This window comes from Sus scrofa, chromosome 12 (assembly GCF_000003025.6).
Source record: "Sus scrofa isolate TJ Tabasco breed Duroc chromosome 12, Sscrofa11.1, whole genome shotgun sequence".
In the NCBI taxonomy this organism is placed as follows: domain Eukaryota; kingdom Metazoa; phylum Chordata; class Mammalia; order Artiodactyla; family Suidae; genus Sus; species Sus scrofa.
In genome coordinates, this window is record NC_010454.4 from 60,017,656 (window position 1) to 60,042,240 (window position 24,585).

The window sequence follows — 24,585 nt, forward strand, 5'->3', positions numbered from 1 at the left end:
CAAGTCAAAAGGTACAAACTTTCAGGAAGAAGATAAGGAAAGCTGGGATGTAAGGTCCTGCGTGGTGACTGCAGCTAAGAATACTGTGAATAGTGTGTTGCATGTTTGAAAGGTGCTCAGAGAGCAAACCCTCAAGGTTTCAGAAGCAAGGAAGAACATTCTCTGCGGAAGGTGACAGGTAGTCTTAGTGTGGTGATCACTTTGCAATATGTACAGATACCGAATCATTACGCTGCCACCTAAAACTAATAGAATGTTATATGTCAATTATCTCCCAATGTTTTTCCCCTGCGTTTTAGGGCCGCACCCACGGCCTATGGAAGTTCCCAGGTGAGGGGTCGAATCGGAGCTGCAGCTGCCCGCCTACACCACAGCCACACCGGATCCTTAACCCACCCAGCAGGGCCAGGGATCAAACCCACATCCTCATGGATACGAGTTGGGTTCGTCCACTGAGCCCCAGTGGGAACTCCTATCTCAATGTTTTAAATTAATTAATTTTTAAAAAATGCTAACGGCCCTGAAGAATAACGGTTTGGAAGCAGTGATAGGAAAAGGTGGACCCCACCCCCGGCCCCTGCGGAGAAACTGGTGAACGTGTCCCTTCAAGATTCAGATAATGACCCACTGCGCATGTCCATTCCCAGGGAGCAGGGCGACCAGACGATAGTCTGTGCCAAGGCCGCGTTGCGCTGCGCGGTAGAGGCATCAAGCTCGTCCTTCCTGGACGGATAACAGGAAGCTTCTCTTCTTTCCGGACTTTCTAGCGGCCCAGTCAAAACGTCCAAAGGAAGCTGCAATCTCCCTTAACCCGAATTAATTCACCCAGTAAGAAACCTGCAGATTATCTCACTCCACATCCCCAGGGGGCTCAACCCTAAGAAGTGTGGGCCCGCCACGCTCTCAAGGCCACACCCACCTAGGTGGGGACAGCCACCATCACCAGCAGAAGGAGCATTTTTCACCTTCTTTGAAATCCCCAAGGAAAGCAGGAGAGAGGCGACTTTCCACTGCATCACCCACAAAAATGCAGGGACACAGGACTTTAAAGGAGGTGTCATTTCAAGCCACGGCAGAAAAAAGATGATTTAGTACAAGGATGAATTAGCGCGGCCCTCAGCGAACTGTATGCTTCAAACGAACGGCAACCAACTTGATAGTCTAAGTTCTCTGGTTTAACTGCATACACCACACACACACACACACACACATGCACGCACGCGTGCACGCTGCAGTTCTTTTATTTTTGCCAGTAGAATTTTTCTCATTGCTACACAACTCCTTGCAACACCTTGTCCCCCCCGGGAATTAGCGCTCAGCCACCACCGGGTGGTTTGAGAGGAGGGGGCCCGCGTTTTCTAAGGAGCTGGCACTTTGCAAGTCTAAGCTAGGGCAATGCAGCCTCCTGGGTCAAGCGGGAACCCCGCAAAGGAGCACGTGTCAGACATCATGCAATTCAAATTCCAGTCTTTTCCGTGTCCTCAGCCCAAAGAAGAAGATAAGAAAGTCAAAACCTACCGAGACCGCAAGCATAACGGCGTCCAGTTCAGCCCTACCCAGGTGTCCGCAGAAGATGGAGCTGACGATGCTGATGAGAAAGGTCATCAGCTGCGCGAGGAACTGCCGAGGAAGCGGAGGACAGCGCGTTACTCGACCCTCCGGCCCGAGGGACCGCACCGGTGCACCGGCCAGACCTCGGGGGACGCGGGGTCCGCGGAGAGACGGACCGCCGGGGAGGAGGGGTGGCTGCGGGGAGACACGGCGGGACCTCGGGGAGACGCGGGGCGGGGGAGCCGGGCCGCGCACGCACCACGGGGCCCGCGAGCATCATCAGCTCGACCACCTCGCGCCCCACGTCGGGCGGCAGCGCGCCCCGCAGGCCCCGCAGGCATCTGCGCCAGCCGGGGACCCTGGGACACTGAGCGCCGTCGGGGGCGGCCACGGGGGTCTCCGGGGCGGGGGCGGCGGGGGTCTCCATGCGGCGCGGGAGGGCCTGGACGGCGGGGCAGCAGCTCCGGGAAAGCGCGGCAGGCGGAGGGCGCGGCCGGGGCGGTGGGCGGGGCTGGCGATGGATGGCCCCGCCCACCGTGGCCCGCGGGCCTGGGGGAGGCCGGTGAGAAAAGTACTTCTAAGGGGCCGGAGAGGGGCCGGCTTAGCATCCGCGGGCTCTGCAGGTGGCTTCGCTCCCCCCCCCCCGCCCCCTCCCCCGCCAGGTCAAATAATGAGCTCCCTGCTGCTGCCTTTGCGGCTCCCTGGGAAGGGAGGCCTTGAGAAACTTCAGCTGGGCTCGGGGTGCCCGGTGCGAGGGCGTGGAAAACTGGGACCCGGCGTGGCCACGGCCCAACTGGGGGGCCACGTTCGCTGCAGCCCTTATCTTGGTCCCTAGAACATGGCCCTCCACTTACGGACCAAGAGGAATGAAGCGCTCCGCGTGGGGAGCCCCCCCAGAAACGTACCCTAGGGTGTTTTTCACTCGCCTGAGCTAAACTTTCTCGGTTTTGTCCACGGTCTGTTCCTTCAGGGCAAAAGCCGTGGCCGGCTGTTTGTAGCCACCCCAGCGAGCAGGTACTTGGCCCGCCCTGAGGCTTGCTAACAGCGTGGAGCCTGGCAACCTGCATTGCAGCATCACCGCTGAATCCAAGGCTGCTGTGGAAGGGTTGCCCTCCCACCTGCTGAGAGGGGTGAGCAATGGTTTGGATTCTCAGAGCTCCACTTACCTAAGGACTTCCAAGGCCAAGAAGGGCGCATTCATTAAAACCTCATCTTTTTTTGCTTTTTCTTTTTACAGCCGCACCTGCAGCCTATGGAAGTTGCTGGGCTGGGGTTCAGGTGTGGGCCTACACCACAGCCACAGAAACACTGATCTGAGCTACATCTGTGATCCACGCCACATCTCACAGGCAACGCGGATTCTTAACCCACGAAACAAAGCCAGGGATCAAACCCGCATCCTCACGGACACCATGTCGGGTTCTTAACCCACTGAGCCACAGTGGGAACTCCAAAACCTCATCTTTTTGAAATGGGACCACACACAACCTTCTGGATACACCTGTGCCTTTTTTAAGATGAGGACACACCCAGGAGTTCCCGTCGTGGCTCAGCGGTTTCAAACCTGACTAGTATCCAAGAGGATGAGGGCTCAATCCCTGGCCTTGCTCAGTGGGTTAGGGATCCGGCATTGCCGTGAGCTGTGGTGTGGGTCGAAGACGTGGCTCGGACCTGGCGTGGCTGCGGCTGTGGTGGAGGCCGGCAGCTGTAGCTCTGATTCAACCCCTAGCCTGGGAACCTCCATATGCTGCAGGTGCGGCCCTAAAAAGCAAAAACCAAACCAAACCCAACCCGGGCCCGTAAGAGGAAGCATGGATGGTAACCGATGCCCCCCCGGCTCCTTCCTTCGTGGCCCTCTGTCTTCTCCCCTCTCAGTTTCTCAAGCGTGTCCACCCCCCTCAGCCCCTGAGATCTGGACCCCAAAGGAGTATTAACGAATGACGTCACCCGCTGAATAATACTCAAGGCAGCAGGAAAGATACATTGTAAAATATATTTTAAATAATTCAGAGAGTAAGAATCCTTAAGTATCCTCGGTATGTGGGATTGTGTCTAAAGAACAAGAAACCAGTAAGCAGAAGAAACATCAAAGCCCTCCATCCAGGCAGCCAGCGCTTGGGGTCCTCGGTTACAACAGGTGCTGTCTTGGGCTAACATGTATTTTTTTACATTAGTTCCTTTTCTTCATCAGAAAATACCTTGGAACCCTCCCTTCGGGACATCCATAAAGTCCCCTGCAAACGAACTGCCGCCTCAGGGCCGGTGAATTCTTTGTTCGGCAGCACAAGCATCACGTGACCTGCCGGTCTCCCTCTCATCACGTGACCTGACCCTCTCCTGCCCCGTCACTGAATCCTGACACACACTCTCACTAAAATCCCCACCAGCAAGAGGGACACGGCCCCCAGGAGCAGCAGCCCTCGACGCAGCAGCAACTGTCTCCCGGACAAGGTCGGCTCGGCTCTGGGATGAACCTCGACGTGCTCTTCCTGGGGCGGCTGCTGACCCAACGGGGTCGCCTCTTTTTTGGCAACATCTCTCAGCAAAACTCCTCCGAGGTTTTCAGGGCCCACTGGAGGGGAAAGGAACTTAGCGAGCATCTTAATATGTATTTTTCATCTGTATAAAAGCAGAGGCAAATGTGAGCTACGAGCTGGGAGGCTGTTAATTTGGGAAACAGGTGCTGCCGTGGATAATAAGAGATCGTAACTCAGGTGCTGTCTGCTCACTCAGACACAGATCAGCTTGGCTCCTCGGGGGCTCTGCCCCAGCAAATAAGGTAGCTCTTTAGGTTAAGGGTCTCAGGGAAAATTTTCAAGGGGCCAGCCCCCTTGAACTAGCATCTTGGAAAGAGAATAAGGCCAGCGGAGGAGAGAGATCTAAGGGATTTTTAAAAGCCGATAACCGCCCAGGGGAGAGAGGGCCTGCTTAGCACCACGCAGGCTAGAGACCCAGACCTAGACTGAGCCTCCCGACCCTGCAGGAGCAACAATGAGGAAAACAGCCTAAATGCTGACCTAAGTACCAAACTGGCCACCTGCCGCCTTTCATCACCAACAGCGGTACCTCTGTGTCTGCAGTTAAAGCAAACAAGCTTCAGATCTGTGGACCTGAAATTGCGTGTTATCACTTGTTTCTGAAACATCATGGCCCTATTTACACGGGCACCCAGGAGCTCCCCTTATGGCTCAGCGGAAACGAACCTGACCAGCATCCATGAGGACGCAGGTTCGATCCCCGGCCTTGCTCAGTGGGTTAAGGATCTGGCACTGCCGTGAGCTGTGGCGTAGGTTGCAGATGCAGCTCGGATCTGGCCTGGCTGTGGCTGTGGTGTAGGCAGGCAGCTACAGCTATGATTTGACCCTTAGCCTGGGAACCTCCATATGCCGTGAGTGCGGCTCTAAAAAGACAAATAAAACAAATAAACCGGTGCCCAGAGCAGCCAACGGAGCCGTGTCCCCCAGACGACCCCTCTGAGACCACCTGGGCAGGCCGTGCTCCAGGAGCGGAGGCAGGTGTGACATACCTGGGTAGGGTGGCTCCCTCGAGAGAACTGCGGTCCCGTCCTGGGCCACGTTTAGTTTCAAATTGGCATGGACCTGAGCCTAGGAGACAAAATGAAGTCAATGCACAGGCTTCACCACAGAGCTGCCCCGACACTTGGCTTGACTGCCCCGTTTAGGAAAAACAAGCCATTTTCTTTTATCGGCACGTAACATTGGCGCTTCTCTAGTTACCAGTCTTTCATGACGACCCACGTGGGGTCAGTGGGCTGGGAAGGTGGGGTGGGGACCGAAGCCCGAGGAACCCCCCCCTTCCTCATTCTCAGCTATTTCCCACCCTATGTCAACCGTAGGAAGTGGACAGAGAGAGAGGCCCCGGGAATCTTAAGGGAATACTGTGGGTCATAGAAACAGTACCAGGATGGACCGGTGGCCCCCCACCTGTCCCTCCAGTTCCAAACCTCCTCCTGAAATTGGCGTCTCAGGCACGAGGGCGGAACCCTCGCATAGGATGCAAGGAAGAAAGCAGCCCCCCATTTTTCTATTCAATGAAATAAACAAGGGGAACGTATAGAGCCAGGCTCCCTGGCTCTTCACATCTGCATAGAGCCCAGGAGATCCTGCTGTGGCGCAACGGGACCTATGCAGCGCCAGGACTCAGGTGCGATCCCCGGGCCAGCACAGCGGGTCAAGGATCTGGCGTTGCCGTGAGCTGTGGTGTGGGTCGAAGATGCAGCTCAGATCCCGTGTTGCTGTGGCTGTGGTGGAGGCTGGCAGCTGTATCTCCCATTAGACCCCTAGCCTGGGCACCTCCATATGCTGCGGGTACAGCCCTAAAAAGCAAAACAAACAAAAAAGAATGAAGTCGAGTTAAAACAATAGTGACGGAGTTTCCTGGTGGCTCAGTGAATTAAGGACCTGGCATTGTCACCACCGTGGCTCAGGTTCCAGCCCTAGCCTGGGAACGTCCATGTGCTGCTGGCATGGCCAAAAAGAAAGGCAAAAAAAAAAAAAAAAAAAAAGTAGCATTTATAATAAAAGAGAAAAGGACCTTCCAAAACCAGGGAGAGAGAGGCAAGGCTGCTTCTGTGTTTTCAGGGAGAGCAGAGCAAGGAGCAGAGTACCTGCTGGCAGGCTGTTTTCCAGTTTAGCCGCGCAATGAAGCCCAGAAAACACACGGCCTGGGAGATGGTGCAGATGATGATTCCGAGCCAGAGACCTGGAAGACGAGCGGTCGACAGTCGCCGGTTCCGGGAGAGCCATAAACCTGCCCCTTCCCTCTCCTTTGGTTTCCAGAAGCTTCCAGGAAGCCCAGAAGCCCCGAGGCCACCTCCCCGGCTTCTGGACGTCAGAACAAACATCCAGAGGCTCTTTTGGTGGCCTTTTCCACCATCCTGCTTGGCTGGCTCGAAAAGTGCCAATTATAGGAAATACTCCAGGACAAGCGATATTCTATTCTTAACAGGACTATACCCAGTTTCCCTCAAGAAAGGGAACAAATGGGAGTTCCCGTTGTGGCTCAGCGGGTCAAGAACCCAACTAGTATCCCTGAGGATGTGGGCTGGATCCCTGGCCTCGTTCACTGGGTTAAGGATCTGGCAGAGCAGCCTAGGTCCCAGATGTGGCTTGGCTCCTACGTTGCTGTGCCTGTGGTGGAGGCCGGCAGGTGCAGCTCTGATTCGACCCCTGGCCTGGGAACCTCCATGTGCCGCCCTAAAAAGAAAAAAAAAAGGGGGGGGGGACTACCCTTTAAAACTGCAGCTGTCCCCAGCCTCTGTCCCTCCCTCCTGCTTCATGCTGGACCTGACCTGCTCGGTGACCTTAGGACCTCATGGGACAGTTATGCACACAGACATTGAGTGGGGGCAGAGGATGGGAGCAGCTTTGCCGATCTCAAAGTACCCAACAAACGCTGTCCCATAAACCCCACACCAGGACTCAGGCGGAGACCCCAAGTGACAGGGTTTTTTTGGTCCAGATGGAACCAAGGGCAGAATCAGAAAGTCCAAGGACAGCCGTGAGAGACAGCACGCACAAGTGAACACACACCGAACTCTGGCCCACAATGAAAGGCAACCCCTTTTTCTGTAATTAACCACCAGAAATAGCCTGTCCTATGTCAGACTTACAAGAGGCCAGATCGCTATCTTTAGGGACAGGCCGTGACCCGAAACTGACAACTTCCCTAAGTTTTGTCCCTGCTTCCAACTCGGGACCACAGAGAAAGGCACACATGCCCCCTGACCCATCACACAGGACGACCCCTTCTGGTCGGCTGGCCTCCAGGCTCCCCAGGCCAACAGCCTCCACCAGGCGGCCCTGAGGCCCCCCTCGGTCCCACTCTGACTCCTTCCCCTCCTCCGCCTGCCTCTGACTCTCTGCCAAGTGCAGGGGCTGGAGGCTGAGTCCCTGCTGCAGCTCAGCATACATGGCCTTGGCATTCCTCGGTCTGCATTACTTCCCGTTAATCCCAGAGGCCCCGCAAGACTGATCTGCGCCACCTGTCACCGTGGACCCCAGGGGTGGCGCCCTCAGAGGCCCCTGGCGTCTTTTGGCCTGTGGCTCGTCCCGAGCCTGAGGACGGGATGCGGAAGGGCCAGGTCTGGGCCCCCGTGGCTTTGCACCGAGCTTCTCGCTGTTTCTTCTTGGGTTTGGTGACTGGGTCTGGTCGGGTCCCATTCGCTTGGCATCCCTGGTGGGGTCGGCCTCATCCTTTTCACCCTTTCTGCTGCCTTTTGTGCCCCTGCGCTGTGCCGTGTAAAAGCGCTGTCCTAAGAAGGGGATTCGAGAGCAAAACGCAGGCAGAGGCCCGCTAATCCCACGTGGAAGTGGGTCTCACAGGCCCATGAGCTTGTGGGTCCCCACCTGACGAGCAGCCTCTGGGCCCCCTTGGCTGGGAGTCACCGCTAAACCCCACGAGGTCCTCTCTGTCTCAATTCTGTGTCCTGAGAGCCTGGCTTTGATCCCGGGGCCATTCTCTCTGTGTTCCACCCGCTGGGGGACACAGCATATCCGTGTGCACTTTGGGGGCAGCCAACCATCAGGCTGAGGGCCTGAGACAGGAGACACACAAATTTCCTGCCACCTGGGGTCACCTCTCGTGGCCACCGGCGGCTGCAGCCTCTCCTCTGCCTGCAGAAATGCCTGCTTCATCCGTGCATTCTCACCCACATCCAAATTCTCGCACCGCTCCTGGGCCTCGTGGCTCCTGGGCCACCTCCAGTGGCCTCTCTGGGAAACACTGCCTTGGACAAAGGTGTCCGTTGAGAAATACCTCCGAAAAGAAAGGCATGCGGGTTCGCAAGCCCAGTGGCCAGCATCACAGGGACTCGGGAGGAAATTCTGAAGCAGAGGTGGCTTCACTCAAAGAGCCGCTGGCTACAGTTAATGAGCAACTGGACAGAGTAAGCAAGAACAAATTTGACCTGCTGCTGGAGGAAAGCCTCTCCCTCCCTGTCCTGCCGCTGCCTCCGAAGAACCAGCTCCCCGCTTCTGTCCTCTGCCCTCTCCCCTCTGGCACCTCCATCCTCTTGCCCTCGTCTAGACCCTTGACCGGCACCCTGACTCTCCTAAGACCCCCAAAGGCCAGCTGCCCCTAAGCACCCATTCTTCCCATGAACCAGGGATGCGGGCAACTGTGGCAGGTCCAGAGACCCTGGATCTGGGCTGAGTGAAGAATTCTGAAGAGCTCCCTAAACCCAAACAAAACCAGCACATGTTCTTAGAAGTGAGAATTCTCCTGGGTACCCCGGGTCACCCAGCCTGTACCATCTTGACCATGTGCTGGTTGGAACCTCAGATCTTTTTAGCAGCAAAAGCTGACAGGCCTGGCTGGAAAGGGACCTCCAGGATGAGAAAAGGCCAGAAAAATCAACCAAAGCCCCTATGTGGAGCCCGCTGTCGAGCACAGAGAACCCTACCCAGTATTCTGCGATTATCTACGTAGGAGAAGGACCTGAGAGAGAATGGATGTAAACTCAAGCACAGGAGTTCCCGTCGTGGCTCAGTGGTTGACAAATCCGACTAGGAACCATGAGGTGGCAAGTTCGATCCCTGGCCTTGCTCAGTGGGTGAAGGAGCCGGCGTGGCCGTGAGCAACACGATGTGGGTCGCAGATGCGGCTCGGATCCCGTGTTGCTGTGGCTGTGGTGTAGGCCGGTGGCTACAGCTCCGATTCGACCCCTAGCCTGGGAACCTCCGTATGCCTCGGGTGCGGCCCTAAAAAAGGCAAAAAGACCAACAACAACAAAAACCACATGCGTAACTGAATCACTTTGTGGTACAGCACAAGTGATCACAATTTTGTAAGTCAACTATACTTCGATAAAACTTTAAAAAAAAGAAGACGAAAGTAAAAAAAAAAAAAAAAAAATCCACACCTGAAAGCTTTCCAGTAAAAACTCACGGGCCCATAATTCAATCATGCAAACAAAACCAGGACGCAACCATCAGAGCTTTCCAAGATAAACTAGAAGATAATCTTAACAACGTTCGGGGGTTCAAGAAGGCGCCTTTCATCTTATTCTGTCCGTGAGACAATTACACCTGAAACCGGAGACCTAGTTGAGAACAGAAATTGGAACGGGAAATAGTTCCTTTTGGCTGAGTGACAACACCTGGCAGAACATTTTGCAAAGGCTTCAGCACCAAAACGCCAGGAGAACCAAAGGCGACATGAGCTGCCCCCCGCCCCAGTGCCCCCCATCCGCCGCTCAGCTGCCTGCTGACAAGGACTTGCAGGTGCTGAGACGGAAGGGACAGCCGGGAGGACAAACCACTAAGGTGGGGGCCCAGGGTCCCGCCATCCTCTCCGATGCTCGGGGTGAACCAGCCGCAAACGCCCAGCTTCCATCTTCCCCAGTTCCTGCTGGGGACGCGCTGCTCTTTCCACGGCACAGCGGCCACCGCTGCTCAACCTCTGCCTCGTGGCAAAGGCACCCCACAGGTGGCAGGTGTTGCCAAAAACCAGGTTTCCCCAGTCCTGCATCCTTAGCTCTCTCCCTCGGGCCCTTGACTAAAAAACCACACCTGTGGCTCAGTGGCAGCTGCCTTGCAGGCTTCATAGGCGGCGGCTTCCTGTGCAAAAGGAAAGGTGATATTAAATATTAAATGCACACAGGGCCATTATTGATTGAGGTCCCGGAGGACACGGCTCTTCAGAATCCAGGTGTCCATTCTGGATGTAACCTGCCTCTCATTTATTTGCTGCAGATCCCGAGGCTCTTAACCCTGTACCTTACACCCCAGGGTAAGTGGAGCCCCCTGCTTGGAGCAGGGTCCTACTTGCGGCAGGACCCGTAAGAGGTCAGACAGCTATCAAATGCCACCCACACTTCCCAGCATCCCACGCAGGCAGAAGCAGGGGAAGAGACCAAGCCTAGAAGGAAAGGCTTTTCTCCGGAGGGCCTCTCCTGATCCTGCCTGCCTCCCAGGGAAGGGGGCCGGTGCGGTCTGCCCTCAGCTGGGGGGTCTCAGCCCTCACGCAGACTTACGAGAGCCCCTGCTGACAGCGCCGGCCCAGCGTCCCCTGTTGCTAGGTCGCAGCACAACGCTGGTTGTCAAGCAGATGTGCTGTCACTATGGAAGGTCTCCTTTCGCCCTCGGCCTGTGGCGACACCCGCCCCAGAGTTACTGTGCTCCCTTGAGCGGGCCCGCCAGCCGAGGCCCGGAGAGCAGACTTCCGCACGGATGGCAGGCCAGCCGGAGGCCGGGGGTAAGGACATGGCTTTGCGATGCCTCTGGCCTCCGTGAGCCCCAAACAAGCTCAGGAAACTTGAGACGTGCTTGTGCTCCTCCCCCCAGAGAGGCCGGGACCTGTCCGGCAGGTCGCTACCCCAAACAAGCCTCTCCGTCGGGCTGTAATCCCATCTAAACCCTCAAAGGATAAATCTCTGGAGCATCCAAAGAGGTTGTTATAAAACTTCAAGGTCTAGCCCCGTTTTGAGAAGGAAGAACAGGATGGGGTGGCACCCCAAGGGGCAGGGGGTGCACCTCGGGCCGGTCAGGATGGCCGTGGGCCTCGGGATGATTTCGAATAGACACGAGCCAGGGAGTTCCCTTTGTGGCTCAGCGGAAACGAGTCCAACTAGTATCCAGTGAGGACATGGGTTCGATCCCTGGCCCCGCTCAGTGGGTTAAGGATCTGGCATTGCCATGAACTGCGGTGTCGGTTGCAGAGGCGGCTCGGATCTGGCGTGGCTGTGGCTGTGGCTGTGCTGTGGTGGAGGCTGGCAGCTGCAGCTCTGACTCGACCCCCAGCCTGGGAACCTCCATATGCCACAGGTGCGGCCCTAGAAAGCAAGACAAAATGAAACAAAAATACAAGCTAAGTTGCTGCATGAAAATACTCAGCTAGTTGCCAGGGTACTTAAATCCACCTTGGATTATATAAAGGTAGAAATTGACCTGTTAGCTGCTATATTTCAGGCATGAACCATAATGGGGGGTGACTTGTACGGATTATGAAATACTCACTTATCCAGTTAATATTCCTCATCACATAACTGCAGACTTTTTCCTTAGATGGGAACTTTTTCTGTGACTGCTCTCACGGCATGCAGAAGTTCTGGGGCCCAGGATGGAACCCGTGCCACAGCAGTAACCCGAGCCACTGCAGGGATACCTCTGGCTCCTCAACCTGCCGTGCCACCAGGGAACTCTGGGATGAGAATTTTTAAGATCTACTCTCTTAGCAACTTTCAAATATACACTACGGTATATTAATTATAATCACTGCAAGTTCGTACCCTAGTATTTCTTTCTTTTTTTTTTCTTTTTTTTTTAGGGCTGCACCCACAGTCTCGACTGCCACCTATACCACAGCTCACGGCAACGCCCGTTCCCCAATCCACTGATCGAGGCCAGGGATCGAATCTGCATCCTCATGGACACAAGTCAGATTCATTTCTGCTGCACCACACAGGGAACTAACTCCCTGTCCCCTAGTATTTCTCTTGGCTCCCTCTGCTCTGCACACACTGGGTTTTGTTAAAGGGCAGAGTGGGCGGCGTACAGCTCTGGAGACACAGAGGGAGCTATATTTTTAAGTGGATTCCTCCAACTTTTCCCTTAGCTATGCTGCTGGTAAATCCCAAAAAACATGAGTGATGCCAGAAACGCAGCCTCGATCATTTTCTGCACCGTGAACCTTGCGTTGGCAACGCCATTCTTTGAACATCGCCTGTGTTTTTCATTAAAATATTATTGAACCTCAGAAACATGTGTAGCAGAATGAAGTACGCTGAACCGAAAGCTGAGTCTCGGTATCAGATGGCGTCTCATGGCCTCTGATCCAAGTCCTGAGGGATACAAACGAGCACGGTCACACCCGCGCCCCACGATAACATGTTCAAGTTTCAACATAACCGTGGATTAACTCCCGGTGTGTTTCAAATGATTATTTTAGAAATCAAACCCGAGCAATCATGTGTTTCCCTAGTCTTTTTTTTTTTTTTTTTTTTTGCCCCACCCGAGCCATGCCGACATTCCCGGGCCACGGAACTCATGCCACTGCAGTGGCAATGTCCGATCCTTAACCCCCTGAGCCACCAGGGAACTCCTGTTTCCCTACTCTTTTAATGACTAGCTCTGGTACCTTCAGATGCTATAGATGAAGTTTTTTCCTCCAAGTGTAGGAAGGGGCTCGAGTTCCCCCACCTGCCTTTGTCCTGAGCTGCTCACCCACGCCCCACCTGCCAGAGGACGGGGTGGGAGAGGTGATGGGGGTCACGGTGGCCTGGGCTAAGACCCGGGGCGGGGGTCGCTCTAGGGCAGGTACAGCCACCACGGAGGCCACCCCCTTGCCGCTCCCCCACCGGCTCTGTCTTCCTCGGGGCCCAGAAGGAACGCGGAAGCTCCAGCACTCCAGAGCCACGTCTCGTGCACAGCCGCCTGCTGCGCCCGTGGAACTCCCACCCTCGAGGCTTACCGACCACTCCAAGTCCAGTGGCAAACATCAGCGAAATCCCGATGGGAAGGCCGACCACATAATACCCGATGGTGTTGACAATGGCCCCGACCCGCTGGTTTCCGCTCCCCCGCAGCACGCCGCCACAGGTGCACTGCGGGCAGAGGGCACTCGTCAGTGTGGACACCGCGGGTGCCGCCAAGACTCCGGCCCCGGCAGCCCCCGCTCGGTGGGACCCTGCCTCAAATCCAGGATCTGGGCAAGCGAAGGCCCCAGCCCTGTGCCGCGTTTGCACATCCACCCTCATCCGAGGCAACAGCACGATCGCAAAAGATGTTTTAGGAAATGCCGCAGGATACTCACCGCCAGACCCTCAAAGAGATGGGAAACAGCGTAAATCGGAACCACCTGGGCCACCAGGGCAATGATTTCCCTGCGAGGAAGACAAGGCAGAAGCTCATCAGGAGAGCAGAGAGCCGGGGGCTCCCAGTGACGGTGACAGTGACAGCCCCGCAGGGCTCCGTGTGCAACCCAGCTCAGGCACTCTGCCCGCGTCCTACTTAGGGGCAGTCCCACTGTTTCTGGGCCTGCAGAGGAAACCTCTGCATGCTGCATGGCATGCCGTCTAGAAAACACGCAGTCCGGGGGCTTGGCACAGTCAGTCCCATCAGTGGTTTCGAGCCGAGGTGTAGCGCCATCCTTCTTCTCGCAGGGTCCCAGGCGTGTCCCTCCGTGGGTCTGAGGGACACACGGCAGAATAAGGCTCAGGCTCCTCCAGGGAACCCAACGTGGCCAGTCCTAAAGGCCAGAGATGGAGCGGACAGACCTGTCCTTGGCTCTGACCTCTAAAGCCAGACACTGGGGCTTTAACCACACACGTGGGGCGCCAAGTGCTCTCAAGTGATTATCGAGTCAACCTAGGATGTGGTCCGGAAAGAAGTATTTGCGGCATGAATGAATAAACAAGAAATCTGGCATGGACCAGGATGCCACTGCCTCCTGCCAAGAAAGGACGGAAGGACAGTTCTGATCAGTTCTCGTATTCGAACGGTATTCTATGTTTTTGAATACGAAACAGAGGCAAACGGTTAAAAGAAACCAGACGAGATGAAAAGGATTTGGAGAAAGAGTTTATATCCACTCCCTTCCCAGGCCCCCCACTGCCTGCCCCTGAACGGTGTAATAATTCTTCCTGTATTTGTCCAGCGCCGATGACAATAAAAGCAAATGCAAACACACGCATCCTACGTCCCTTCCAAACTCGTGTGATTTCAGGTTACAACTTTTTTTTTTTTTTTTTTTGGTCTTTTTGCCATTTCTTGGGCCGCTCCTGCGGCATATGGAGGTTCCCAGGCCAGGGGTCAAACTGGAGCTGTAGCTGCTGGCCTACGCCACAGTCACAGCAATGTGGGATCCGAGCCTCGTCTGCGACCTGCACCGCAGCTCATGGCAACCTGGATCCTTCACCCACTGATCGAGGCCAGGGATCGAACCTGTGTCCTCACGGATGCGAGTCAGATTCAGTTCCACTGAGCCCCGATGGGAACTCCTTATTTTGGATTTTAAAATCACTATTAAGTAAGATCAGTCTGCAGCTTGCTTTTTTTTTTTTTTCTTTTTTTTGGCTGTGCCCACAGCATGCAGAAGTTCAGGGCCAAGGACTGAACCGGAGCCACAGCAACGACAGTGACGAGGCTGGACCCTTCACCTGCTGTGTCATCAGGGAACCCCCTTTCTGTTTTTTCTTTCTTTTTTAATGTGCAAACTCTGTCAGATTTTGGTACCAACATTATACTTCATAAACAGAATGAGTGTCCCTTGTTCTGGGCTCTGAAACTGCCAAAGCAGCACTGGGGTTAGTATGTTTTAAAAGTTTTATAAAACTCTCCTTTGGAAGCCTCTGGGGTTAGCACTTTCTGATATTTTGAAATGACTTTTTCTTATTTCTTCTAAGGAAATCGGTCTACTTAGATCTAGCTTAAGTTCAGGTAAATTATATTCCTAGAAAATTATGTATTCCTTCTAGATGTTTAAGCTTACTTGCAAAAGTTGTGAAAACTCGTCTCTGATGCTTTAGGAAAATAATGGGTTTTTTAAGGAACTTCCCCCGTTTCTGACTCTGCATGGGGTGGGTGGGGCATATGGCCTTTTCCCCTTTGATTGGGTCAAGCATCTGTGTCATCGTCAAAATCTGTCATTGGTTCTGCCAGCTTCAGCTGAGTCTGGTCAGCTCACAAGTAATTTGATTTTGTGAATTTTCTCTTTTTTTCAAATTAAATTTTTGTTTTAGATTGGAGTAGATTTGATTTACTCTGCTGTGTTCGTTTCAGGTGCACAGCAAAGTGATTCAGTTATACACACATATATCCACTCTCTTTCAAATTCTTATCAGGTCATTACAGGATATTGAGCCAACTTTGCTGTGCTCTACAGTAGGCCGTTGTTGGCTGGCTGTTTTATATATAGCAGCGTGCAGATGCTAATTCCAAATCCGAATCTCCCCCCATCACACTTCCCTCTGATAACCACAAGTCTGTTTTCAAAGTCTATGAGTCTTTCTGTTTTACAAATAAGTTCATGCATATCTTTGGGTTTTTTTGCTTTTTAGGGCCACACTTGCCCCATATGGAAGCTCCCAGGCTAGGAGGTGAAACGGAGCTACAGCTGCCGGCCTACACCGCAGCCACAGCCACAGCCACATGGGATCCAAGCCACATCTGCGACCTACACCACAGCTCACAGCAACTTTGGAAGCAAGGCCAGGGATCAAACCTGCATCCTCATGGATACTAGTTGGCTTCGTTTCCACTGAGCCACAACAGGAACTCCTGGTTTGTTCTTTTTTATGGCTGAGTAATATTCCATTTTGTATGGACCACATCTTAATCTAGTCCTCTGTCAACAGACATTTAGGTTGCTTCTACGTCCTGGCTATTGTGAATAGTGCTGCTACGAACACTGGGGTACATGCATCTTTTCAAATTATGGTTTTCTCTGGATATATGTCCAGGAGTGGGATTGCTGGATCTTATGGTGTTTCTATTTGAGTTTTTAAAGCACTCTCCATACTGTTTTCCATGGTGGTTGTACCAGTTTACATTCCCACCAACAGTGCAGGAAGGTTCCCTTTTCTCCACACCCCCTCCAGCACTTGTTATCTGTAGACTTTTTGAGGACGGCCTGATTTTGTGAGTGTTCTATGTCTCTCAATCTCATCAAAAATACAGACTGTGGGCCTTTGGCTTTTCATTTTTTCCCTGCTCTGCATGGTTTCAGGCGGTGGACAGATTCAGAATTAAACATCTGGCACATTTCCCCAGAAGCCATCCGTGCAGGATCCCCTTCTGATCAAGTGAATTCTGACCCCCTTTGAAGGCCGTGAGGACGGCTGCTGGTTTTGCCTTCCCATTCACTCTGAAGTGAGGGATATTTGAACATCTTTCTTCCACACAGCCACGTGGCAGAGAGGACATCCACCCTCAGAAGTCAAAGGACAGAGGCCTGGGGAATACACCGTGCGAGTCGGATCTGTCCACACCACCTGCTTTGTGAATCCGCAGAGACAGTCAGCTCTGCAGGTCTAACTTCTGATAAATGATCACGAATGGGGGGCAGCCCCTCAGTACAGCTTCCCAGGCAGAAAGCACCAGCTGGCCTCACTGATCAGCAGGCAAACCCACCGAACCGAACCCAAAAACCCAACCAAACCGAACCAACCGAACAGAAACAACCCCCCCAAACCCCAACCAAACAGACCCTGCAAAGCCACCCAAGCAGAACTAAACAACCGGAAACAAACCCCCAAAACCAGCCAAACAGAAACAAAGCCATAAAACCCAGTCAAACAGAACCAACCAAATAGAAACAAACAAACAAACAAAAAAAAACAGAACCCACCAAACAGAACCCGCAGAGCCAACCAAACAGAACCACCCAAAAGGAAACAAACAAACAGAACCAATCAAACAGAACCTGCAAAATGAACCAAACAGAACCAAACTGCAAAAACCCAACCAAAAAACAAATCGAAACCAACGAAACCCACCAACCAGAGCCCACAGAGCACAGGGGAGCTGCCCAGGGCCAGGTCCCCTCAGTAACCAGCTGTGACAGAGCACAGGGGAGCTGCCCAGGGCCAGGTGCCCTCAGTAACCAGCTGTGACGTGTGGGGACGACGGCTCAGAGGTGAGATTTGCACCTCAGTCCGGGCTGACAAATGCATCTGGTAAGCTGCACTCCAGGCACGTGTGGGCTGGGCTACCAAGGTGAAATAATTGACTGAAGAGGTAGCCAGGCCCCCAAAAGGAGCTTCCTCCTTTAAAACACATGAGCGACCCGACAGCCAGACCACCAGCAAGCTGGCCCCAGATCCCAAATCTCTCCCTGGATGTAATCGGCTCTTGCCAGGTAACAACCTAGGTACCCAGCCTCGCAAGGGACTCGGGCATCCCCAAGGGCGTGAACGCCCACGAAGCCCGGGGTGGAGGGTGGGGAGGGAGCAGCTGCCACCCAAGCGTTTCTCTGCCACGGGGTCACATCGTCCCAGCGCTCACCGGTCCTTGGTGAAAACGTAGCCCACAAGGTCCTTGCAGCTCAGGAGCAGGACGCAGAAGGTTACTGCGAAAAGCTCTGCAGGGGGAACAGCAGAGGGAACCGCACGGTGAGACGGGAGGCCGGCAGGGAGGGCGGGGGTCTCGCGGGCTGCAGCACGTGACCGAGAGTCTAGGCACCTGTGACCACCAGGGCGACAACCGAGGACCTTCTGGCCTGCTCGATGTTTCCGGCCCCCAGCGCGTTCCCCACCTGGACGCTGGCGGCCACGCTGAAGCCTGTGGGTACCTGAAACGAAAAGGGAACCGGGCAGGGATGCTGGGGGTGGTGTCAGAGCCTGGCCTTCCCTGCATCCTCCTGGGAACAGGGACCCGGGGGCGGTGCCTCACTCCTCAGGGGTCACACCTGGTCTTCGAACTTCTGAGGGGACTTGGCACCATCCCCTCTGTCCAGCTCCCGTGGGGCGTGCAGGCCGGGCTGGGACCCACCTCGCACACTGAGCTTCCAGCCCATGCGGGGAGCCCCCACAGCTCCAGCCCTGGGGACCCAGGAGCCCCAGGTCTGTTCTCAAAGACCTTCGGGGCTCGAGGTGAGAAGACAGAGCCCTGAAAGGGTGACCTTTCTCTTCTTCCCCCAAATACAGGATCAACGGAACTTAGGAAAACAGGAAGACACCATGTCGGTGGCAGACAGATGCTTTTAGTGAGGAGCGGGTGGTGCGAGAGGGGACACAGGGGCGGTGCTGCAGGGATGAACGGAGGACCCTGGGCTCAAGCCCCATGACCCTCGGCTGGTAGACGCCTCCAGATCTCGGCTGTTCCTTCTGCAAAAGGGACCCTCTCCCTTCCAGGGACCAATTAGTGTAACACCTCACACACTCTTACCTATTCCATAAAGACCAGCCTATTCCATTGCGGTCTATACACAATGGAATACTACTCAGCCGTAAAAAGAACCAAATAATGCCATTTGCGGCAACATGGATGCAGGTAGACTTTCTCTTGCTGAGTGAAATAAGCCAGACAGACAAAGACAAATATCATACGATATTACCTATATGTGGAATCTAAAAAAGTCCTACAAACGAACTTATCTACAAAACAGAAACAGACCCACAGACACAGAAAACAAACTTACCAAAGGGAAAAGTGGGCAGAAGGCTAGATTAGGAGCTTGGGAGGAAGAGATGCCAGCTGCTGTATGTAGAATAGATCGTCAAAAAAGCCCTGCTCTATAGCACAGGAACTCTGCTCAATACCCTGTAAGAACCTACACGGGAAAAGAAGCTGAGAAAGGATGGATGTGTGTATGCGTGCGCCTGGATCACTTGGCTGCACACCTGAAACTAACACGACACCGTAAATCACCTCTACCTCCGTAAGCAGGTGGGTTTTTGGAAATCAACTGAGAAACGAGCACTAGTAGAGAAAAAAAGAGTCATCACTCGTTTGCAGACGAAGGATGCCTTCGCGTCAAGACGGCTCGACGACAGCGTCCCCGAAAGTCTGGGGCACACGTCGAGGAGGACGGAAGACCTGAGCCCCCCGCCTAGAAACTCGCTGGTGGGAACAAACCTGTGGGTCTCACAACCAATTATTTATTTCTTCCAGCGGGAAAGCGAGTAAGCTGACGATGGAGAGACCCAGCGGACCCCACCGTCACCGAGTCACTATCACCAGTAACGGGATATTGACTGGATACGAGGCACAGAAAGCAGGTCCCGGCTGTGCTATTCCTGCCAAAAACAGAGCGTCGGGGTCTGTCTGTGAGGACACGTCAGCGACAACACGTCTCCAGAGAGCCGCCTCCGCTCTTCGCAAGGTCAAGGTTGAGAAAGGCAGAGGATCCGTTCTAGATTAAAGCACACGAGGGAGGCCAGACACCTGCCTCCCAGGAGGCAGATAAGGATAAAGGTGAACAGAACACGGGCTCAAACACGGACGTGGAGAGAGAGGAAGGCAGAGTGAAGAAACAGGGCAAAATGTGAAAACCACTGGTGACCGTGCGTGAGGGTATCAATCCTTCCTTCAATGAGGGAGAAATAAAATGTAAATTCTTTTTTTTTTTTTTTTGTCTTTTGTAGGGCCGATCCCAAGGCCATATGGAGGTTCCCAGGCTAGGGGTCCAATCAGAGCTGTAGCCCCCGGCCTACACCAGAGCCACAGCAACACGGGATCCGAGCCGCGTCTGCCACCTACACCACAGCTCACGGCCACGCCGGATCCTTAACCCACTGAGCAAGGCCAGGGATCGAACCCGCCACCTCATGGTTCCTAGTCGGATTCCTTAACCACCGCACCATGACGGGAACTCCCAAGGAGAAATAAAATGTAAATTCTTATAAAGCTGTCAGAAAGCATACAGCAAGATTTGCCAAAGACCTAAAGCTGTGATTAAATTTCACCTTCAGGAATGTATCTTAAAGAAATAAAGCTCACGAAGATATTTGTCCTAAGATGTTCACCCAAGTGTTATTAGTAACATCAAAACATTGGAAATAAACTAAATAGCCAACAAAAGGAGATGGGTTTAAAAAGTTATATGCCGTACAGTAGGATACCAGGCACCATGAAGCTTTTTCATGTTTTCTTTTTGGCTGCCCCACGGCATATGGCGTTCCCAGGCCAGGGATCAGATCTGAGCTGTAGTTGCAAACTAAGCCACAACACCAGATCCTTAACCCCCTGTGCTGGGCCGGGGATCAAACCTGCGTCCTCCCAAGAGGCCGCCGATCCCATTGGGCAACAGCCGGACCTCCACCATGAAGCATTTCGATTTGCATGTACTTACGAAACTTACTGAAATATGAACTATATGTAAAACATAACAAGTGTTGGCGTTTCCAGTGTAGCGAAGTGGATCCAGGATCCCGTGTTGCCGCGGCTGCGGCGCAGGTCGCGGCTGTGGCTCGGATCCAATCCCTGGTCCAGGAAATTCCATATGCAGTGCGGCCCAAAAAGAAAAAAAAAATTAAATAAACGAATAGTGTTGCAGTGATAAATATGAGTTTAAGAATTTCTGCAGAAAAGAGAAAAAAACGAAAAGCATAGGTGCTTAGGGGAGTGATTTTCAAGGAAACAGGAAATGCATTATTCTATGTACTTTTCAGATATAACCAGTCTGGGGCGGGGAGGAAATCCTACCAACAAACAAATGTGGGCCTCGGTCCTTGCCACCCTGCATCTCCTCTCTGTCCCCACCTCCCTGCTATGCTGCTAAAGTGGCACTGGTGGAGCAGAACACCCTTCTGAAGGTCAGCGGGTGTTTTCAATACAACAAAGACAGAGGAAAGCGTCCAGAGACCAGGGTCCTTCTCCAGGGCATCATGGCACCCACCGGGTGCAGAGCCCGCACTGGCACCCCTGTGGGCACCTGGGCACTTCTGCATTCCTGTGGCTGTGAACAGCGCCCCTAGGAACTTTCGTACAAACACCGGCTCGAGCCTCCACTCTCCTTTCTTTGGGTCTAACCTAGGAGTGGTGCCCCCACTTTTCAGCCGCATCTCAGGAGAATGGACTATCCTGGGAGTGGACTCAGGGAGACACGGGCGCTTGGCCCTGCCGGCCCGCACCCAGCGCCGCCACCTGTCCCCACGGCATCTGTGCTGCGACAACCGCACGTCCGGCAGTCAAATCAAACCCTTCAGACCTGATCCGTGTTAGGAGTCAGAGGACCAGCCATGACCGAGCCACCCGGAGCCTCACCTAGACCCCGCCAGGCCCACGCCAGAGGGAACCTCCGCGCCACGCACCCCCGGCTCAATGGTTCCACCAGCGGCCGCCGCTCCGAACACCCTCGCTCGGGACTCCCCGAGGGAAGACCCGCCCCCGGGACCGGCCCAGACGCTCACCATGTACACGATGACAGCCAGCTCGTACACGACGGACTGGGCTCCCAGCTCCACCATGCCCAGGGTACCTGCGGGACAGGGACCGCTGACGCCGTGCTCCCGGCCAGGCCCCGCCCCGCCGGCCCCCCACGGCCGTGGCCACACTGACCGCTCAGGAAGCTCCCGATCTCGTAGGCCCACCACTCGATGCACAGCATGAGCATGCTGGGGACGGCCAGCGAGAAGAAGGAGGCCCAGTCCTGCAGGCACTCCCAGGACCACCCTGCGGGCGGACACAGACACGGGCGCTCCAGCCGAGACTAAAGCCCCGTCCAGCCCCGGGCGCAGGGGGGGGGGGGAGGGGCACGCGGTGGGGGGGGACGCAGCCTTTACCTCCCCAGGTGTCGCGGTGCAGCTTCTTCACCACGATGTAGAGAAAGAGCAGCAGAGCCAGGGCGAACTGGGAAACCGTATTTGCCAGCGCCGAGCCCCTGGGGAGGAGAGGGCGGTCCTGGTGAGAGGGGCCCGGCCCCAGCCTGTCCCAGCCCTGCCAGCGACGCGGCGGGCCCCGCGGGGACCTCCACCCAGAGAGCATCCCCGCTGCGGCAGCCAGAGAGGCCCAGAGGGGGCACCCCGCGTGGACACCCTGCCCCCCGCCCCCCGAGAAGCCACGTGAGGCCACCCTGCCCCCTGTCCCCAGACTCACATCACCCCAAGGTGCAGCGGATAGAGAAACAGGTAGTTGGCGAGTGCGTTGACCAGGTTGGCTACGACTCCAGTCACAATCTGGGGCAGGACGATGCCCTGAAGGGAGAGGCCGCGCTGGGGACCCGCGGGCAGGGCCGCCGACTTCCACCCCAACCTGCCCCACACGCTCCTACCGCCCTGCCCGGCCCTCCTGTGTCGCCCGCGATGTGGGGGTTCTGGGGGACGAAGAGAGATGCTTGGGCACAGGAGCTTGCTGCCCGCCGGGACCACACAGCGGGATGGGTTCCCTCCCCCTCCAGCAGCACCAACGCCGAAGGTCGGGACCCTATGACCTGGGGTGTGGGTGGACCCCGTCTTGGCCTCCCTCATCTCGGACGGAGACTTAAAAGCTGAGAGTGGAATGACATCAGACCAGGGGCTAAAAATCTGTCCCTCGGTCGTCCAGATAGAAAAACACACTCCGATGAAGCCAGCGCTGATGCTGAGTGAAGAAGCACCACTTCTCCCGGGTGAGGACACGTCCCTGCAAGGCGTCACCTTAACAGGTGAGTGGACACGGAAGATGTGGTGCCTGACAAGGGAATACGACTCAGTCGTCAGCGAACAGTGAAATCTTGCCATTTGCAGCAACACGGATAGACTTGGAGGGCTGAGCATACTCAGCCCTTAAGTGTAAGTGACTCAGTTATACTAAGTGAATTAAGTCAGAGAAAGACAAACATACTACGGTATCTCTTATACGTGGAATCTAAAAACAGGACAAATGAACTTATTTCCAAAACCCAAACAGACACACGGACATAGAGACCAAACTAGTGGTTACCAGTAGGGAAGGGGGGGTTGGGGGGGCAACTGAGGGGTACAAACTCCTATGCAGGAAATAAATAAGCTACAAGGATATTCCGAATAGCACAGGGAATGCAGCCAGTATTTTATAGTAACTATACCTGGAGTACAACTTTAAATATTGTCACTACGTTGCATGCCTGGAACTCATGGAATATTGTTACACCCACTGTACCCCAATTTTTTTTTTCTTTTTACCGCTGCACCTGTGACATATGGAAGTCTCCAGCCTAGGGGTCAAATCGGAACCCATACCACAGCCACAGCAACACTGGATCCAAGCTGCATCTGCGACCTACACCGCAGCTCATGGCGACACCGGCTCCTTAATCCACTCAGCGAGGCCCACATGCTCGCGGAGACTACGCTGGGTTCTTAACCCACTGAGCCTCAATGGGAACTCCAACTATGTCTCTCTTTTTTTTTTTTTTTTTTTTTTTTTTTTTGGCTACCAATGACTACTCTGAGAAGCTGGTTTTCCAAACTCATGGACTGCTTGAAACTTTGCTATTTGAAATCACATCAGGCCAAATAAAACATCCACTCTTGCCCAGGGGGTGAGGCCACTTTCACACAAAAAGGCAGCCTGGATTTCCCAGGCAGGGGCCGAGCCTTGAAGCGTTGCCAGCTCTGCCATCAGCGGGGAGGGTGGGCTCGGGTCCGTCTGCAGGGCAGGCAGGTGATGGCCCCTGAGTCTCACCTGCTCTGCTCTGACCTGAACCCTACACTTCAGAGCTCAGGAGACCCACGCTCCCCTGAGCCCCCGCCCTGTCCTGCAGCCCTGTCTGCCCGGGGCCTGTGGTCTTGGGCTCAGGCGCGGGAGGAGGGCGTGACCACAAGGGAATGCAGTGCATTTCCTGATGTGCCTTTAGGGATGGCCCTTGTGGGCCTGGCTGCAGGACCGGGGAAGATCCCGCCCGAGGTAAAGCAGAGGAGGAACAGGAGCGAGAATGAGGAGGGGGTGCAGCTGGGACCCCTAGGCCGGGTGTGCACGTCCCCCTGGGCCTCATGGGCCTGCACCTCACTGCCCCGCATTCTCTGCCCCCGGGGCCCCCGCAGCCTGTCCCTCACACCCCGCCGTCTGTGGCTCCGTCTTTTCCTCCTTTCCTGCATCTGCTTGGCCCCCCTCCCCCTCCAGGAGCCCCCTCTGTGTCCCCCACAGCCCAGGTCACACCCCCTTACCCTCAGCTCATAGCCCCTCCTTCTCGGGGTCTTGAAGGCGCGATTCTCCAGCCACCCCCTCACTAGATGGCTCAGGAGCCCGCGGGGAGGGGTGCTCATGTTTGCTGGGGGCTGAGAGTCAGAGCAAAGGACCTCAAACGAAGTCACGGACTCTCAGGAGACAGCCCGGGGCACCCACAAACGGATCACCACCTCCTTGTTTTACTTTTTTGTCTCTCTCTCTCTTTTTTTTTTTTTTTTTTTGGCCACGCCTGCAGCATGCAGAAGTTCCTGGGTCAGGGATTGAACCCGCGCCACTGCACTGACCCAAGCCACAGCAGTGACAATGCCAGACCTGAACCCGCTGAGCCACCAGGGAACTCCCTGTTTTCCAGCTCTTCATGGGCATTTCAAGCATATAGTTCTGAACACCAATAAAGATTTGAAACGTCTTTCTGTGACGAGGGCAGTATCTTAATTTTAAGACCGTCCAACAGGTAGGACGCTTCCCTTTCTCTCCTGGCCCCATC

At 54.7% G+C, this 24,585-nt stretch overlaps 2 protein-coding genes across 13 annotated transcripts in view; both read right to left on the bottom strand.

Annotated features, from left to right (window-relative positions):
• The window catches only part of LOC102157639 (multidrug and toxin extrusion protein 2), a 43,143-nt gene extending 40,628 nt beyond the window's left edge, over positions 1 to 2,515 (bottom strand). For all 6 annotated transcript variants that reach the window (XM_013981366.1, XM_021067939.1, XM_021067937.1 and 3 more), the window contains exons 1-2: positions 1,811 to 2,515; positions 1,519 to 1,620 (exon numbers count right to left, since the gene is read on the bottom strand). In XM_013981366.1, the coding sequence (XP_013836820.1) occupies positions 1,519 to 1,620; positions 1,811 to 1,978 (270 nt within the window). In that variant the 5' untranslated portion in view covers positions 1,979 to 2,515. The remainder of the gene's footprint in view (positions 1 to 1,518; positions 1,621 to 1,810) is intronic.
• Positions 3,521 to 24,585, bottom strand: part of LOC110256117 (multidrug and toxin extrusion protein 1-like) — a 93,313-nt gene continuing 72,248 nt past the window's right edge. For 6 of the 7 annotated variants that reach the window (XM_021067949.1, XM_021067948.1, XM_021067946.1 and 3 more), the window contains 11 exons: positions 22,047 to 22,144; positions 21,734 to 21,831; positions 21,510 to 21,623; positions 21,362 to 21,429; positions 17,691 to 17,799; positions 17,514 to 17,589; positions 13,324 to 13,393; positions 12,982 to 13,114; positions 6,179 to 6,273; positions 5,078 to 5,156; positions 3,521 to 4,123 (listed from right to left, as the gene is read on the bottom strand). In XM_021067949.1, coding sequence (XP_020923608.1) covers positions 3,897 to 4,123; positions 5,078 to 5,156; positions 6,179 to 6,273; positions 12,982 to 13,114; positions 13,324 to 13,393; positions 17,514 to 17,589; positions 17,691 to 17,799; positions 21,362 to 21,429; positions 21,510 to 21,623; positions 21,734 to 21,831; positions 22,047 to 22,144 — 1,167 coding nt within the window. In that variant the 3' untranslated portion in view covers positions 3,521 to 3,896. Of the gene's footprint in view, positions 4,124 to 5,077; positions 5,157 to 6,178; positions 6,274 to 9,433; positions 10,131 to 12,981; positions 13,115 to 13,323; positions 13,394 to 17,513; positions 17,590 to 17,690; positions 17,800 to 21,361; positions 21,430 to 21,509; positions 21,624 to 21,733; positions 21,832 to 22,046; positions 22,145 to 24,585 lie in introns of those variants that run through there. The other variant, XR_002337386.1, reaches the window with a different exon arrangement.